The following is an 18,686-nucleotide window of genomic DNA, read 5'->3' on the forward strand; positions in this document are numbered from 1 at the left end:
TTTTGAATGGCATTTTGAGCTTTAAACAATTTCTGTAAACATTAGTACTAAAAATGCCTTGACATCACAGAACAACAAGCATCCAAGTAAACTGGTTGTTTTTATATTTTATACTGTGCTTGACCTTTCAAAGGCAACAAGATTCAGGATCTGAGTTCTAGGTCACTGAAGAAAGTTCATCAACATCCACCAGAGAAATTCACAAGGAGATCAGAACATGTTTACCTTGCTATGATCCAGCATAGCAAATAAGCAAGTGGGTTCCGTGATGTCCTTTTACTTACCAGTGAGGGGAGAGGGGTAGGGGGATGGGCAAAAGAAGTGGAAGGTGATTATGAGATACACCCTTCTAGTTATAATATAAATGAGTCACAGAGATGTAAAGTACAGCATAAGGAATAAAGTCAATAACATAATAACTTTATATGGTGACAGATAACATACTGATCATTTTATAATGTATATAAATGTTGAATCACTATGCTGTACACCTAACTAATGTAACATATAATAATATGTTAACTACCCTTCAATAATAAATAAATAAATAAATAAATAAAGCCACTAGAACTTGTCCAGTCTTAGCTGAATTATACCTTTAGTTCTGCTATGGAGATACGTTATTTTTTATTATAGTAAAATGTTTTCATGGCTAAAATGAACATAGAAAAATATTTAACCATGGCCACATGATATGCCACATATCTGTGAGTATTCTGTATGCTTCCAGACATCATTTTCATACTTGCTATTTTATAATTAAAACAGATCATAATCTGTATAGCATACCTAAAAGATCAAAGCTCTTCATCCAGGTTTGCTAAGGTATATTTTAGTCCTATTTTGTTTTGAGGACCTTAAAAAGTGCAGTCTCCATTCTTTGCTCTCTTTAAACCATGTAGTACTTCAGGCAGATAACCAATCATCTGACATCAATTATCTGTTCTAACTACATTATATGCAAAAAAAGAAAAAAAAAGGGAAAAAAACATTCATATCTACTGTGTAAATTCAGATCTCATTACTGCAGACTCATTCTTCCCATTGTCAGTTGAATTCTCTGTCAAATCTCCAAGCAAGTAAGCCTTGTATCAAAGTGACTAGAAAGTTTTATATTTACTTGTTAGGGCCTTTGATCTTGGTCTCTAATAGGAAGAGAAATTTTTACGATTACCTGAGCTCCAAAGGTTATTTTGATGTACAACGCTACAGATGATCACTGTCTGGTAGAAAATTATAAAAGACATATCATGGTTGGGGCTCTAGCATTAGTGGTATTGTCTGGACCAAAAGGTTATATTCCTGTGCCTAATTTTTCCTTTATTTTTTAGAGTCCTATTGTTTCAAAATGGACCTAAGATTCAAATGTTTTATCTTTTGACAGAGTTTTTACTGCAATTGCATATGGAGCTATGGCCATTGGAGAAACACTTGTTTTGGTACCTGAATATTCAAGAGCCAAATCTGGGGCTGCACATCTGTTTGCTTTGTTGGAAAAGAAACCAACTATAGACAGCTATAGTCAAGAAGGGAAAACACCAGTAAGCACAACTATGATTTTAAATATCTACATTATTAATTATCTGTATGCATGCTCTCTAGAAACTTAAATGAAGGCATTATGTGATAACTTTTCAAAAGATAGTGCTATAAAGAATTAAAAACTTGTATAAAGTAACTGTTATAGCTACAAAGGGAAAAAGGGGGTTTTGTCTTAAGCAAATTTTTACCTCTGCTACTGAAATCTCTACATATTTTATATTGAAAAATACATACTTCTGGTTTATTTGCTTGATGCCTTGAGAATGTTCTTGAACAAAGAATTAACATATATTTAATTTTACTTAGACAACAGAAGCTTTAGTCTTGGATGAAGATTTGCAGTAGAGTTAATTCGTTTTTTTCTCTGATAATATATACAAAGTGAACAATGCCTCCTGGTTCAGACCCCATATTTTATAGTTTACATATGCAAACAGAAGAGGGAAATAAAGGAAGTATATTTATTAAATTCATATATACACAGACACACATATTTAGCCACAAACCTTAAAAGACCATGAATATTAAAAGAGAAATAATAGTGAGATTATATAATTTCAAAACAAGCCTCTTAATAGTATCTTATATATTAAATACATATCATATATTTATATAATTCAACTTTGAGATTCTTCTAGACATTTTAATTTTTTTAACATTTATTTTTGAGAGAGGGAGTGAGCACGACTAGGGGAGGGGCAGAGAGAGAGGGGGACACAGAATCTGAAGCAGGCTCCAGGCTTTGAGCTGTCAGCACTGAGTCCGACGCGGGGCTCGAACCCACAGTGAGATCCTGACCTGAGCTGAAGTTGGACGCTTAACTGACTGAGCCACCCACGCACCCCCTAGACATTTTAAATTTAAAAGTAAGAATAGCCATTAGGTATATACTTAAAAGAAATTTTTCATTTAAAAATATTTCCCACTCGAATTTTAACAGTCAATTTTACATATGATAGCTTAAAATAGTACATTACTACTAAAGCTACATAATTATTAAAAGGGATGCCAATGCCAGTCATTAGTTAAAGAAATAAAAAGATCTTGAAATTCTCAAAATAGAATGCTCAACGATGCATCACAGTCAAAATAAGATTTCATACTTGTCTTTTGGAAAGTAAAGGTTGTAGAAAACTTCTTTTTAATTTTAGGATTTAGATGGATAATAACATTGTTACTCATTTCTTTCAGAACCTTACAGTAGAGGATTTGAGTATCTCACTGATAAATGTCTTCCTAGAACTACATTACATGGCATGGAATATGGAAACGTTTCTAATAAAGACTGTAAAATTAATTTACTTAATCTTCATTTTATTTAATATACAGATACTTCTAAATTTCACTCACTGTGCTTTTAAAAATTAAAGCCTACTAAAACAAAACTGGCAAATGTCAGAAATTATTGAAGCTGGGAGACAGTTCATTACATTATTCTCTCTACTTTTTCAGTTGTTTGAAATTTTCCATAATAAAGTGTTTAAAATAGTACAAATAAATTTTAAAATGTATTAAAGTCTAGAAGTGTAGAATATCTCTATGCCTTTCCCAAAGGCACAGAACATACACAAAATAATACACTCTTCATTATTCTCAATTTCTGGGTTTATTTTGTCAAACATTATTGCATAAACAATATTCATTTTGGGGCAAAACAGAAAGCACTGAATAAGCTAAAAATAAGCTATTACTACTACTGCACTTAACTTTTTGCCATATCTCCTAACAGTTCTTTGACAATAGAATATCATTTTCAAACATTTTTTGATGCCCCTGTCCTCCACCTACCTCTGCCCTCTACCTGTATGCTGCACTCAGAATATGCTGAGCATGACTATTAAACCTATTTAAAATGTAATTGATTTAGGGCAAACATAAAGTTCAAAAAGAACCTAGATTCTATGAACCAAATATATAAAGGGAAAGTTAATCATTTAGTGATAGTTCTGGAAAGTCTTTTATAAACATCCCTGGTATATAGAAGTATTGGTTTACAAATTATCAACCCCTAAAATATCAAAGCATACAGAGAAAAATAAATAAGCTTTTAGGCATCACTGTCAAATAATAACCAGTCAAAAACAAAAACCCAATTCAAAGTATAATGTATATTAACTGTAAAACATGGTCCAACTTACAAAAATAACATTTGTACATATAGTTTATGAGGATCCCAGCTATTATGAATTAAGTGATAAAGGTCTGTAAAACACAAACTAAATTTATGTATATATAAATATATAAATATATACATATATATAAATATAAATATATGTGTATATATATACATATATACATACATATATATACATATATGTATATACATATATGTATGTATATATGTCTATATTATGTATACATATGTAATTATTTTGTCAAACAGCGAATCTGCAGATTAGACTATGTCTAGGTAGTGAAGCCAGAAGAAACCAGTGCTTTTTAGGAAGCTGGTGAAGTCCGGTAATGAAGACAAGAAGTACAGATATAAAGATCCATACAAAAGTGAAAGAAACAATCATGCAGTCAGTAGCTCTTCAATAGGAATACCATTTAAAATAAAATGATGTGGAAACATGCATAATTTTCAGAAAACACTCGGCCAGTGTGCTATAATGTGTTACAATCTTTTTAAGTCATCATTCTAAACCCTGCTAACTTTCTTTTCCAGGATACATGTGAAGGGAATATAGAGTTTCGAGAGGTCTCTTTTTCCTATCCATGTCGCCAGGATGTTCTCATCCTTTGTGGCTTATCCCTAAGTATTGAGAAAGGAAAGACAGTAGCATTTGTTGGAAGCAGTGGCTGTGGAAAAAGCACTTCTGTCCACCTTCTGCAGAGATTTTATGACCCTATGAAAGGACAAGTGGTAAGACTGATTTTAAATACAGCTTATTTCATTTTTGGTGGTGCTATTCTTAAACATTCCCTTGGGCTTAATCATCCTTACTGGTTTGAATAGGGCAAACAGGACAGTAGTTTAAAAAAAAAAAAAATCTCTCCCTTAACTAATCAGACAAGCAAGCCAGTAACAAAAATGATGGATAAGACTTTGAGGCTAAATAGAAAATATAAAGACTCAAAGATTCTTCTGTCGTGATAGTGGCAGAAATTTTGATCTTAAACTGAAGATGATACAAATGGAAAGATATTCCACGCTCATGGATTGGAAGAACACATATTGTTAAAATGTCTACACTACCCAGAACAATCTACAAATTTTTTTTCATTTTTTTTTAATGTTTATTTTATTTTTTGGGAGACAGTAAGACAGAGCACAAGCAGGGGAGAGGCAGAGAGAGAAGGAGACACAAAATGTGAAGCAGGCTCCAGGCCCCAAGCTGTCAGCACAGAGCCCAACATGGGGCTCGAACCCACAAAGCATGGAACCATGACCTGGGCCAAAGTTGGACGCTTAACCAGTTGAGCCACCCAGGAACTCCACAATCTACAGATTTAATTCAGTCCCTATCAAAATACCAACAGCATTTTTCACAGAACTAGAACAAACAATTCTAAAATTTTTATGGAACCACAAAAGACCCTGAATAGCCAAAACAATCTTGAAAAAGAAAAGCAAAGCTGGAGACATCACAATTCCAGACTTCAAGTTATATTACAAAGCTGTAGTAATCAAAACAGTATGGTACTGGCACAAAAACAGACACATTGCCCAATGGAACATAATACAGAGTACGGAAATAAAGCCACACTTATACAGTCAATTTTTGATGAAGGAGGCAAGAATATATAATAGGGTAAAGACAGTCTCTTCAATTACTAGTGCTAGGAAAACTGGACAGTTACATGTAAAAGGATGAAATTGGACTACTTCCTAACATCATACACAAAACAACTTAAAATAGATTAAAGACATACACATGAGACCTGAAACCTAGCAGTCCTAGAAGAGAACACAGGCAGTAATTTCTCTGACATTGGCTATAGCAACATTTTTCTAAGTAGGTCTCCTAAGGTAAAGGAAACAAAAGCAAAAATAAGCTATTGGGACTATATCAAAATAACCTTTTTCATAGTGAAGGGAAACATCAACAAAACAAAAAAGAAATCTACTAAGTGAGATAAGATACTTTCAAATGATATATCTGATAAAGGGTTAATATTCAAAATGTAGAAAGAAACTCTACAATTCAACACCAAAAAAAAAAAAAATCAATTTAAAAATGGGCAGAGGACCTAAAGAGATATTTTCCCAAAGAAGACATACAGATGGCCAGGAGACACATGGACAGATGCTCAGCATCACTAATCATTAGGGAAATGCAAATCAAAACCACAATGAGATATTACCTTATACCTGTCAGAATGACCTGAATCAAAAAGACAAGAATTAGGGGTGCCTGGGTGGCTCAGTCAGCTGAGCGTCCGACTTCAGCTCAGGTCATGATTTCATGGTTCATGAATTCAGGTCCTGTGTTGGGCTCTCTTCTGTCAGTGCAGAGCCCACTTTGCATCCTCTGTCCCTGTCCCCCTCATGCTCTCTCCCGCTCATGCGCGCGCTCTCTCTCTCTCTCTCTCTCTCTCTCTCAAAAATAAATAAACATTTAAAAAAAGATAGGAAATAACAAATGTTGGCAAGGATGTGGAGAAAAATGAACCCTCATGACCTATTGGTAGGGATTTAAATTGATATAGCAGCTGTGGAAAACAGTAGGGAGGTTCCTCAAAAAATTATATATACAAATACCATATGGTCCAATAATTCCATTACTGAAATTTACCCAAAGAAAATGAAAACATTGATTCAAAAAATATATGCACCCCTATGTTTATTGCTGCATTATTTACAGCACCAAGATATGGAAGCAACCCAAGTGTCTACTGATAGACAAATGTATAAAGAATATATATGTGATATATATATATAATGGAATATATGTATATGGAAGATATATATATGTGATGGAATATTACTGAACCATAAAAAAGGATGAGGTCTTGCCATTTGTGACAACATGGATGGACCTAAAAGATAATATGCTAAATGAAATAAGTCAGACTGTAAAAGATAAATACATATGTGGAATATGTGGAATCTAAAAAACAAAACAAATGAATAAACAAAATAAAGCAGAATTAGACTTATAAATACAGAGGAACAAACTGGTGGTAGCCAGAGGGAAAGGGGGGATGGGAAGAATGCATAAAGGGGGGAGTGGGAGATGCTTCCAGTTGTAGAATTGAGTAAGTCATAAGAATAAGGGGCACAGCATAGGGAATATGGCCAGAAATACTGCAGTAGCCTTGAATGGTGACAGATGGTAGTAACACTTGTGGTGAGCATAGCATAATGTATGAGAAGTTAAATCACTATGCTGTACACCTGAAACTAATACTCAAAAAAATTTTTTAAAAGTCTATTCGGCTCAGGTCACAATCTCACTGTTTGTGCGTTTCTGCCCCGTGTCTGCGCTAACAGTGCAAAGCCTGCTTGGGATTCTCTCTCTCTCCCTCTCTCTCTGCCCCTCTCCATCTCTCTCTCTCTCTCTCTCTCTCTCTCTCTCTCTCTCTCTCAAAATAAATAAACATTAAAAATGAAAATTAAAAAATTAAAAGTTTACAAATTAGAAATTTTTAAAAAAGAAAACAGGAATTTTGATCTTACAAGGCATAGAATTCTTTTAGAATACAGGTGTTGGAGGAGGGGTCTAATATCCATACCTGGGCTCTTTTTATACCATTCTGGTTTAAAACAGAGATAAGTTTCCTCTGCCAGCTGATTCAGGCTTCCTGCTATTCCCACCGGCCTTTTCTACCGCCCACCTCTCAAAACTTTATGCATGGTTAGGGCTTATCTGAATCAGTTCCATTAAGTCCTGCATCCTGTTTTCAAAAAAATGCAACCTCTTCATCCTTAGCATTCCGGTGACTTATTCTCACTAGTGCCTTTCTTACTTTCCATATTTTCAGGTTTTCAATTATCCTTTCCCAGCAACACAACAACCACCACATCCACCCCCCATCCCCCGCCACACACACACACACACACACACACACACACACAGACTTCCTGTTCTGCCTCCTCTTCTAATCCCCAAAAGTCAAAGAATGTCATATTAGTCCTCATTCTCCTCCAATTTACAGGGTTGGGGTTTTTTTCCCATCACAGACTCTTAATGACTATTTGCAAAATAAAATGGTCCAGAATGGCTCCCTATTACCAGTGATAACAATGAGTTAACAGTGAGTCCCACAATAGGTAACAGTCATCTATTTGCACATAGCATAGCACACCCTCTCCTTTAAACCCTCCAATGATTTCCTCCTGCAATTTCCTCCTGCAATAAAATGGAGTCCATCCCATGATCTGGCCCCTCCCTCTCTCACTACACTCCCCCATCACTCCCCACCTCATTGTATACTATGTGTCAGTCTCACTGGCTTCTTAGTGTTCTTTAAACTCACTTAGTGGGGCACCTGGGTGGCTCAGTTGGCTGAGCATCCAACTTCAGTTCAGGCCATGATCTCACAGTTTGTGGGTTTGAGCCCTGCATTGGGCTCTGTGCTGACGACTTAGAGCCTGGAGCCTGCTTCAGATTCTGTGTCTCCCTCTCTCTCTGCCCTTCCTGCACTCACACTCTGTCTCTCTCTGTCTCAAAAATAAATAAACATTAAAAAAAAAAATTAAACTCACTTACGGCCTTTGTTCTCGCTGTTCCCCTGCTTGGAATTTTCTTGCTTTAACCTCTTTGTGGACTCCTTCTTATCACTCATGTCTCAATCTAAATGCTACTTCCCTAGGTAAGCCTTCTTAGATTACTCTGTAGAAAATAATGCATCCACCCACCTGCTTCCCACACTGTCCCCATATCCTCAGTCAGTCCCTATCCCATTATTCAGTTTTCATGACACTTTCTTTTTCTGAGTTGATTATTTGTTAGGATGTTTATTGTCTGTCTCCACTAGAATGTAAGCTGCAGGAGGGCAAGAGCTTTGTCTTGCTTACCACTATTTCCCTGGCACTTGAAGAGTCCACATCAGCTAGTAGATATGCTTATCAAATGTCGGTTGAGTGTTATTATATGTTCATGTGAATAAGTACGGCTATGTACAAAATGACATACACCTACATGAAGACTACTGTATAGGTCCCTACCTTCTCTCTCTGGGCTTTAATAAAGTGGGGTCCTATTACAGTGGAGGTTGCTCGTTTTCCATCAGACTTCAGCACAGAGCACCAGCCTTGACTCTAGACTCCAGGCAAGTCTCTAGAATATGTGGCCATTCACAGCAATGTCAAATAAGTTTAGGAGCTGGCATTTTAGGCAGTTACACTATGCTTCTATACAGCATATGATTTATGATCCGTCCTTGGGTAGCATTTTACTGTGAAATACCTTGAATTCCTATTTTTCTTGTTATAATTTGTACTTGTCTGAATACAGTGAACTGCAACAGAATACAGCTGTTGGATCTTCACATGCCACTCTCCATTCTGCTTTTGGCAGCTATTTGATGGTGTGGATGCAAAGGAACTGAGTGTACAGTGGCTCCGTTCCCAAATAGCCATCGTGTCTCAAGAGCCCGTACTCTTCGACCGTAGCATTGCTGAGAACATCGCCTATGGTGATAACAGCCGTGTTGTGCCACTCGATGAAATAAAAGAAGTAGCAAATGCAGCAAATATCCACTCTTTTATTGAGGGTCTCCCTGCGGTAAGAAAAATATCTGAAATCTTGAATTACAAAACTGCCAAGTAAGCCTAAGTGGTTGTCTTTATGTGCTCCTTGAATTATACAATTTATTTATTGCCAGTATCTAATCAAGTTATGCATAAAAAGTGAAGACTGAGATTTTTCTGTGACCAATTTTTCCAAGACCAAACTGTATTAATATTCACCGAATTCGTTTTCTTATTTTGATTGCTTACCTTCTATCCATATACACTCTACTTAGGTCTACACCACCATCATCCCCCCACTCTGATTACGTAGCATCTTAATCTGTCTTCCTGCTTCCAGTCTGCCGCATCATAATTCTTCTTCCTCATAGTACCTAGGGGGACCCTTTAAAAACATAAATCAGATTCTGTCCCTTCCTGCTTAAAACTTCCTAATGGCATCCCTTTGCACTTAGAATAAAGTCCAAATTTCTTACGTAGCTGGCAAGGCCTTCTGTGACGTGGTCCTGCTCGCCTCTCCATCTCCTTCCACGTGTTCATTCTGCTCCAGGCACACTGTCCTCTTTTCTGTCTCAGAAGCACACCAAGTTTTTCCCTACCTCAGGACATTTGTACTTGCTGTAACCTCCCTTCCTCTGGCTCTTTGCAGAGCTATCTCCTTAACTTTCAAGCTCTCTGAAATGCCATCTTTGCAGAGACTCTCCCTGGCCACCTTATGAAAAGTGTCCCCACCACTCCCATCACATACCATATAGTCTTCAGGGTGCTTATCACAATCTAAAGTTACCCTGAGGGATTATAGATTTATTTTAGTGTCCTCTTTCCCCACTAGAATGTTAAGTCCTTGCCTGCCATTTTTGTCACTTCTCTGAAATGACAAACACAATGTCACTTCTCTGTGGCAGCTGACACAGGAAAGTTAAAATCTTGGCTAACTGTAGAGAGAGCTTTAGTATGGCAAGCATTAATACAAATCCAGAAGTCGTGAATAGAGATGAGTAATTGTAACTTAAAGTGCTTACAATATCTGAATGTTTATACCTGCATACATGCTTACAAAAACAAAATTAAATTAAAATATACATACCTACTTTTAACTAGAAACAAACTTCTACAACGTTATTTTCTAGCTCACCTTAAAAGGGAATGCCTAAGTTTAATAAACATTAAACAATCTAGTATCCTGTTCTTTGGGGAAGGGTAATGGTCACCATACTCTCTGAGGATGAGGAAAAGTAGATCTTCCCTCACCATCTCCTGTCCACAATAAATGGTGCCTATAACTAGAAAGGGGCCATAAATAATACAATTTCTCCTGCTCCAGTAAGATTCTACAGTACTAACTATAATGAAAGGATTGATGTATTTTTATAAATATTGTGACCCTATGAGTATCTTTCCATGGTAATTCTCCTTTTTAACCAAGGCATTCGCTGTATTGTCAATTTGTGGTCAGATTGTTATCCCCATAATCCTGATAGGTTTGTTTCTTTAATTTATGTGTGGTAACATGTTAACCATTTTATATTTATACCATTTGACTTTTATTCTTAAACTGTTTATTATCTTTCATTATTTTTGTTGTGTTAGTTCCCACATTTACCCAAAACTACATATTTCAGAGATTCAGTGCGCTAACTTTTTACAGTAAAAAACTTTGAGAACCAAGATGATATTATTTCCTAAAAGAAAGAATAACTAGTTTCTCACTGTTTTTGTTTTTTTTTATGTTTATTTATTTGTTTTGAGAGAGAGAGAGAATGCAAGCAGCGGACAGAGGGAGAGGAAGAGAGAGAATTCCAAGCAGGCTCTGCACTGTCAGTGTGGAGCCCAACACAGGACACAATTCCATGAACATGAGATCATGACCTGAGCCAAAATCAAAAGTCAGACACTTAACTGACCCACCTAGGCACCCCTCAGTGTTTTTAATTTTAACTTTACTTATCAATGTTACTCAAAAAAAAAAAAAAAAAAAAAAAGTAGAGCCATGGTACCAAAATATCATTTTGAGATAGGGCATTGGACATTACATCCAGCAGTAATGTAAAGGATCATTTGTAGTGAAGAAAATACAGGGAGTTGGGAGACCACGTAGGAGCTATTTCCAGTGTTATGAATGCCTGAATTAGTAATTATAAAGTGAAATAAAGCAAGGAACAGGATTTAAAAGATACTGTAAGGGTAGAATTGCCAAGACTTGGCTGAGGATTGTGGAAACTGGGTGAGAAAGTGTATGATACACTGGACAGCCTGCTGGAATAAAAACACACAGAGCATATGATGAGAGTACAAAAGAAGGAATGACAAAGTCTCTAGGACCTCAGAGAAAACCATACAGAAGATGTTGTTTTAAACTGGGTTTTGAAAGGGTGCCTGGGTAGCTCAGTCGGTGAAGCATCTGACTTTGGCTCAGGTCATGATCTCACGGTTCATAGGTTCTAAGCCCTGTGTCAGACTCTGGGCTGACAGCTCAGAGCCTGAAGCCTGCTTTGGATTCTGTGTCTCCCCCCACCCCTCCCTCACTCGTGCTCTTTCTCTCAAAAATAAATAAACATTAAAAACAAACAAACAAACAAACAAACAAACTGGGTTTTGAAGAATGAGAGGAATTCACCAGGCTGAGAAGGGACAAATACATTCTTAGAAGACAGAATAAGCTCGTGTGGAAACATATACACATAAAACAGTTTTAGGTGTTTGGAGGGAAAGAAATTTAAAATCCTGAGCAAAAGGCATAAACTAGGGAATTGAGAAGAGGCCAAAATATGAGCAGAGACTGAATGTGAAGGTTCTGATATACCAGGCTAAGAAGTTTGGACTCTGTCTTATTGGAAATAGGAAACCACTAGACATTTTTAGGCAAAGAAATAACATGATAAGATTTTAAAGAAAAAAAATTGCTGCTGAGCTCAGCCTTTTGTTTGCTCATCCAGAAGCCATTGTGGCCTTTGAGGTATGGCAGAGACTGGCATTAAAAGGACAAGTCCTGGTGCTTTACAACATTCTGGATGAGAACAATGCAAGTCCACATTTTCTTTTCCCCAGTTCCAATTTCCAAGAGCTCTTAAACTCCATGCCTGACACACAAATTTTGCATATTTGATGGCCAAAATGATGTGAGGCTATATGTAGCCTTTATTAATCCTACTTAGAATGAATAATCCAGGGGCGCCTGGGTGGCTTGGTCGGTTAAGCGTCCGACTTCAGCTCAGGTCATGATCTCACGGTCCGTGAGTTCGAGCCCCTCATCGGGCTCTGTGCTTACAGCTCAGAGCCTGGAGCCTGTTTCAGATTCTGTGTCTCCCTCTCTCTCTGCCCCTCCCCTGTTCATGCTCTGTCTCTCTCTGTCTCAAAAATAAATAAACGTTAAAAAAAATTGAAAAAAAAAAAAGGAATGAGTAATCCAATATTTCTGCATAAATACTCATATATATGATTACCACTTGCTTCCCCAGACATTTCTGGGGGTGTTAATACATGTCACGTGTTAAATATATATAATACACAGTATATACAATTTATGGTATATTTTTTTCTAATGTTAAACAAACAGGGGCTGGATGGCTCAGTTGGTAGAGCATGTGACTCTTGATTTCAGGGTTGTGAGTTTGAGCCCCACATTGGGCGGGGGGGAGAGAGAGAGAGAGAAAGAGAAAGTCAAACAGACAAATAAAAAACAGAATTCTTAAGTGGATATATCCTTAAGGGTTTCTAGTAAAGGATTGTGGACCTGTCTGGCAACTCAACCTAGGAGGGCAAACAGCAAGTCAGTTTGGAGTGTGCTAAGGGTAACACATCCATTCTATATGCCATGGAGATTACCTACAGATATTTGGAAATATTGGCCTAGGAGGGGAGTTGAAGCAACCCCACCTTGGTCTTAGGGATCCTCTGAGAAACACACCGAGTGTAGCTGCAGCTCTCAGTCAAATCACATCGTGACTCTTGGGTAAGACTTCAACCACTGAAATCACCCTGAAGTTCCTCCCAAGAGCCTGCAGGGATTCTCTAGAATGTAGTTGGTTTAGGATCAGACTCCTTTTGGATATTCTCTCCGGGACCCAACTGGCTTTTAGCCCCAGGCTCTTATCAAGGAGCCATTGTTCCTTGAGCATCTCATAAACAGGTTGAATATTCCAGGACACTCACCATTCATCCCACTGATTGCCAAAAAATTGATTGAGATTTTCAGTTTAAACGGGAGAAGTCTATAGTTCTTCATTAAAAAATAAAAACCTCCACTTTAAGTATCTGAAAATGTTTTTAGGTTGGTATTGAGACCATGTGTATACCCCCATTTATAATCTGTTCTGCTTAAAGATGGACAAAACCATCTGAATTTAATTTTAATCCAATTCATTCTTGAGACTAATATCTTCCTGCAATCCAGAGAAGGCCAAGAAATGCAAAGTGACATCTAAGCTAGTATTGTGTCTTCTTTAGCTACACAAGAAGAATCTATGTACAATTTAAGCGAGACTGCCAGAAAGAGCTACAAACCATTATCATTCCCACCCAATCCTCTCTCTGTTTTTGGTTTAGGATTGGATTCTCTAATTTGGATGGGAACTATGTGGTGTATGGAAATGAATGACATAGATTTATCTGTTATCCTGCCCTATGGTTCCAAATTTCATAAAGTGAATTTTTAATATTTATTCATTTATTTTGAGAGAGTGTGTGTATGCATGTGAGTGGGGAAGGGGCAGAGAGGGAGAGAGTGAAAGAGAATCCTAAGCAGGCTCCACACTGTCCAATACAGGGCTCAATCTCAGGAACCATGAGATCATGACCTGAGCTGAGATAGAGAGTCGGACGCATAACCAACTGAGCCACCCAGGCGGCCCTAAAATGCATTTTAGAGGGAAGAGTCCCAGCCTGCTGACAGTCCTAAATAAAATTACAGAAGTGATAAAGTCTGTTTTCTTTGGGCAGCATTCACTTCAGAAAAGACACTTTTACTGGGCTGTGGTAATTGAGACACCCATTGTTTTATATGAAGCAAAAAATCACATTTTAAATTGAAAAATGAACTTTGAGGTGAAGTAGACACATTTATCATAAAGCTGTGTCACAGGCTCTCTCAATACCCACTCTGCCCAAATGGTACCCGTTGAAGGCAGTCAGATATGGAGGGAAAGGCAGTTAATTCAAGCTTCTCTAAGGCACTAAGACAAAATGAATAGCATATTAATCACATGCTGCATGTTTTCAATGATGCTGCTACAGGATCCACCTTTAGAAGGTTGTATAATTAGGGGCGCCAGGGTGGTTCAGTTGGTTAAGCATCCAGTGGTTTTGGCTCAGGTCATGATCTCACAGTTTCCTGAATTCAAGCCCCACATGGGGCTCCATGCTGACAGTGCAGAGCATGCTTGGGATTCTATCTCTCCCCCTCTCTCTGCTCCTCTCCCACTTACTCCATCTCTGTGTCTCTCAAAATAAATAAACTTTTAAAAAATTTAAAAAAAAAAGAAAGTTGTATAATTAGCCTTGCTTTTCCAGTAGGGCAGATCCAGCCACACATTTTTGTCTGGATACCAGTAGTATATATTTGTTAGACAACTAGCAAGAGCTAGTAGAAAGCAGTGTGAAACCTCGGAGGGAAGTAGAGTCAATGGGACAATCTAAAAAGCAATCGGGAGCCTGCTTGCACCAACTGAACAGCCAGTCATCATTTAGCAGACTACAACGGCCTCAGGATACTCCTCCCCTAGTTTCTTTATCCTTCTGTGGAGGAAAACACTGGAGAAGAGGACATTAGTAAATAGGAAGGCTGTAGAAACATTGGGAGTGCCAGATGTCACTATTATGGCCTGAAAAGGTGAACAGACTGTCTCCAGACATCAGCCTTATTTATTGTCAGGAAGTTACCTGTACCATTGAGAACAGCATCCCAGTACCTGGAGAGATGTGCCCATAGAGGTTTGGCAAGAGGCAGTGTGAGGAAACTCAGTGATTTCCTTTAATTGTTTTGACCTGAAAATAGAAGGTAATGTAATTTAATGGAAAAGATTTGTGTTTACTGAGAACTTTTTTTGCCAATAATTTTTTTCTTATGCTTTAATTCGAACAATTCCTTTGTAGAAGCATAATGGCAAAGGTCTGCTGTTTGAGATCAGATTAGATATGTAAATGAGATGGTAGTGCTTACTGCTGGTTTAGCATTTATTTGCAACAAAGGCCAAGAATAGATTTCAGAACTTGTTGGGACACAAATTTTTAAGAGAAGCAAAATTTGAAATATTTAGATGGTTCTCGCCCACAGTTGCCATGCTAATTTAAATAACCAAGCCTTGCTTTCTTAATTGCATGTTCCTGTAATAGAAATACAACACACACATTGGACTAAAAGGAACACAGCTTTCTGGAGGCCAGAAACAAAGGCTAGCTATTGCAAGGGCTCTTCTCCGGAAACCAAAAATTTTATTGTTGGACGAGGCCACTTCAGCCCTTGATAATGAGAGTGAAAAGGTAACATTCTCTTTATTTCATCTCAGAAGATAATATCAAATAAGAGAGTGGAGTACTGTGGAAGAAATCAAGGTCAGCTTGAGGAGAGAAAAACCTGGAGAGAACTGTAGTCATAGGTCACGAATTCTAATTAAGGTTTTGGCCTTTAAAAAAAAGTTAGACGCTGGTGGGGAGGTGGGAAAGAGTTGGGACATAGGGCAGCTCATGTTCTACAAAGGTTTTCTCACTTGAATTGGTTTAGCAAAAAGGCCCAATTCTTGAAATGTTTCTCCAGTCAAGGTAAAAGCCCAAGAAAAATAATCTTCCTATTTTATTATTATTATTCTTATGATACCAAACAAATTCATAAGGCAATCTGCATGCATAAAAGAGTAATCTACACTGCAGTGTCAGAACCTATAGTTAGTCCATCTTTAATAGACTATTAGTTACATTTGAGAAGGAAACAAGAAAGCCAAGAGACACATGACAATAGACCTACACTGCAGGCTCCTTCAGATGTTTAATTTTGCTATGTCCTTGTCCTCTAGTAGTTTCTTGCACATACTAGGCACTTACTTGTTAAATGAATACTGGTTGAATGAATGACAATCTTTAATATTTACCAAGTGTCCATTATATGCTATTATCTCAATCCTCACAACTTAATGAATTAGCTTATTTTATTAGCATGCTCATTTGATAGGCTAGCTCAGGAAGGCTTAGAAAAGTTAAGTAACTTCTCTGAATTTTAAGAGAGGATGTCTGATCTAAGAGCTCATGTGGTTGACCACCACATGATTGCTATTTACAAATTATTATCTTTGATTTCTAAGGAAACAGTCTGTTATGAAAGAGAAAAACATGATTTTTAGAATCAGATATGCCTGAGTTGTAATCCTGGATTTATCAGTTACTAGCAGTGTAACCTTGGTCAAGTGACCTGGACTTTTGGAATCTCAGTTTATTTATCAGAAAAATGAAAAAAAATAAATAAATAACCCACCTTATAGAGTTATTGCAAGGATTTAAGTGAGATATCCATCACTGGAATGAACATTTTGTATGTTCAACAAATTTTGAACAAATTTGTTGAATTTGTTCAACAAATTTTGGTTTTCACCCTCCACTCCTATTTCCTCTATACAACATTATAACCCATTGCATCTGAGATTTTTGCTAGGACAGTTTTCTAGCTAAATTCTACTAAAATAAATGAATGCTATGAGAAGAAATGAAGTAAGTTAGGCATTCTGCTTAGGTTTAGAAATACTACTTTCTGACTCTGAGTTTAGAACTGCTTACATATATATAAACAACCATCTCATTTTTATTCATTATCACAAAAGCTTTTCTAGTTAAAAGTCTTAATGTGTCTGTGGTTACTTTTGCTAGATTCCTATTGAATACGGTGAATATTTCACAGAGCTGGGCAGTTTTCCTTGGGGATAAGCAAATACAGAAAGAATGTTATTAGATTACCTTTATCAATTTGATTTGGATAAGTATATTAGCATCTAACTCAAGCTAGCAATAATGGGCCCTTTTCTCTTCTAGGTGGTTCAGCACGCCCTTGATAAGGCCAGCCAGGGGAGGACTTGCCTAGTGGTTGCTCACAGACTGTCCACAATACAGAATGCAGATTTGATAGTAGTTCTGCAAAATGGAAAAATAAAGGAACAGGGAACTCATCAAGAGCTCCTGAGAAATCGAGATATATATTTTAAATTAGTAAATGCACAGTCAGTGCAGTGATACTGTTAGAATTAGCATATATTTTGATCTTTGTGTAATGCAAAGAAAGAATACTTAGTAATTATTTGGCATGCTTTGATCTCTTTTATTACATATATCAATAACTAGAATCATGTTATTCAAGTACAGACATGTTCTGTGTACACACCATCTTCTCTTCAGATTTTTTAAAGGAAACAAAAATTTGCTAAACTCATGTAAGTGAGATAATGCCTGCAACCCTCCTTTATAAAAATGTTCTGTCACATTTGCTTATAAAACAGTTTTCTGCAAAATCAACCTATTTTCCTATCAACTTCTACTATAAAACTGGGAATATATTCCAAGAAGGAAAAAATTATCCAGTTAACTTAAACTGAAAAATTTTAGTAAAGAGAAAGATGTCATTGGGCCAGACATTGTAGAGAGAATGATTATAATTTGGAACTTTCAGCATTTTGCAGCACATATCAAAGTACTTTGAGTGAGTCCTGTTCTCCAAACCATAGGACTTTCTCTCATAATCTCTCTCTCAATGTTTCTCTTAATGAATATCCACTGTTTCCCAAAACTCCATTATATCCCTTTGTTAGGGGGATAAGAAGGACTACAATGTAAAATTCCCAGCAGGATTAGGTAGTTATCTTCTAGTTTGCCAGTAAGTGAAATGCTTCACATGATCCATTCTGAAGATTTCATTATTCCAAGCTTTGAGTTTTGCAGAATAAATTATAGGCATACCAGTGTATGACCACTTATTAAAATAAAAGCTAGTTTTATTATGGGTGAAAAATTTAAAAGCCATTTTCTATTATTCAATCAAGTAATTTGTTTAAATTTTATATGTACTTCATTTTATGTAATGTATGTATTATCTAAAAGTTAAGTGTAAATAACAGTATTGGTAAACTGAGTCACATTTTCTCTTTACTTAAATATGTAATTTCATCTAGTGATTTTATCTCTATTTTTAATTGTATTTTCTTCCATTTATTGACACAGCCACCTTCTCTAAAGTACACAATGCCAATGATCAGAAGTATTATAAAAAAAAACTGAAACCATTTGTGTATTATGCCTCTTTGTTTTAAGTGGAAAATAAAAATAGGAGTGGGGGGTTGGGGACAGATGTATTGTTTAGAAGCATTAGCACTGAAAAGCCTTGTGGCTACTTTGCTATTATACATGGATATAGAACTCTTAGTGGTTTCTGTTTCCAGAGTAGAGTGGGCAGGAGGAAAAGGGCAGTACCCTATGGATATGCTTAAAAGCCTCAGAGCAGGAGAACCTCAGGCTCTAATTCCGTAATCCCTCC

The 18,686-nt window shown here is 36.8% G+C and overlaps 1 protein-coding gene across 1 annotated transcript in view; it reads left to right on the forward strand.

Annotated features, from left to right (window-relative positions):
- Positions 1 to 18,168, forward strand: part of ABCB5 (ATP binding cassette subfamily B member 5) — a 134,975-nt gene extending 116,807 nt beyond the window's left edge. The window contains 5 exon segments of the mRNA XM_007089072.2: positions 1,385 to 1,541; positions 4,211 to 4,408; positions 9,009 to 9,215; positions 15,512 to 15,658; positions 17,195 to 18,168. Of these exon segments, the coding sequence (XP_007089134.2) occupies positions 1,385 to 1,541; positions 4,211 to 4,408; positions 9,009 to 9,215; positions 15,512 to 15,658; positions 17,195 to 17,392 (907 nt within the window). The 3' untranslated portion in view covers positions 17,393 to 18,168.
- The last annotated feature ends 518 nt before the right edge of the window (positions 18,169 to 18,686 follow it).

The sequence above is a fragment of the Panthera tigris genome, chromosome A2, assembly GCF_018350195.1.
Source record: "Panthera tigris isolate Pti1 chromosome A2, P.tigris_Pti1_mat1.1, whole genome shotgun sequence".
NCBI lineage: Eukaryota > Metazoa > Chordata > Mammalia > Carnivora > Felidae > Panthera > Panthera tigris.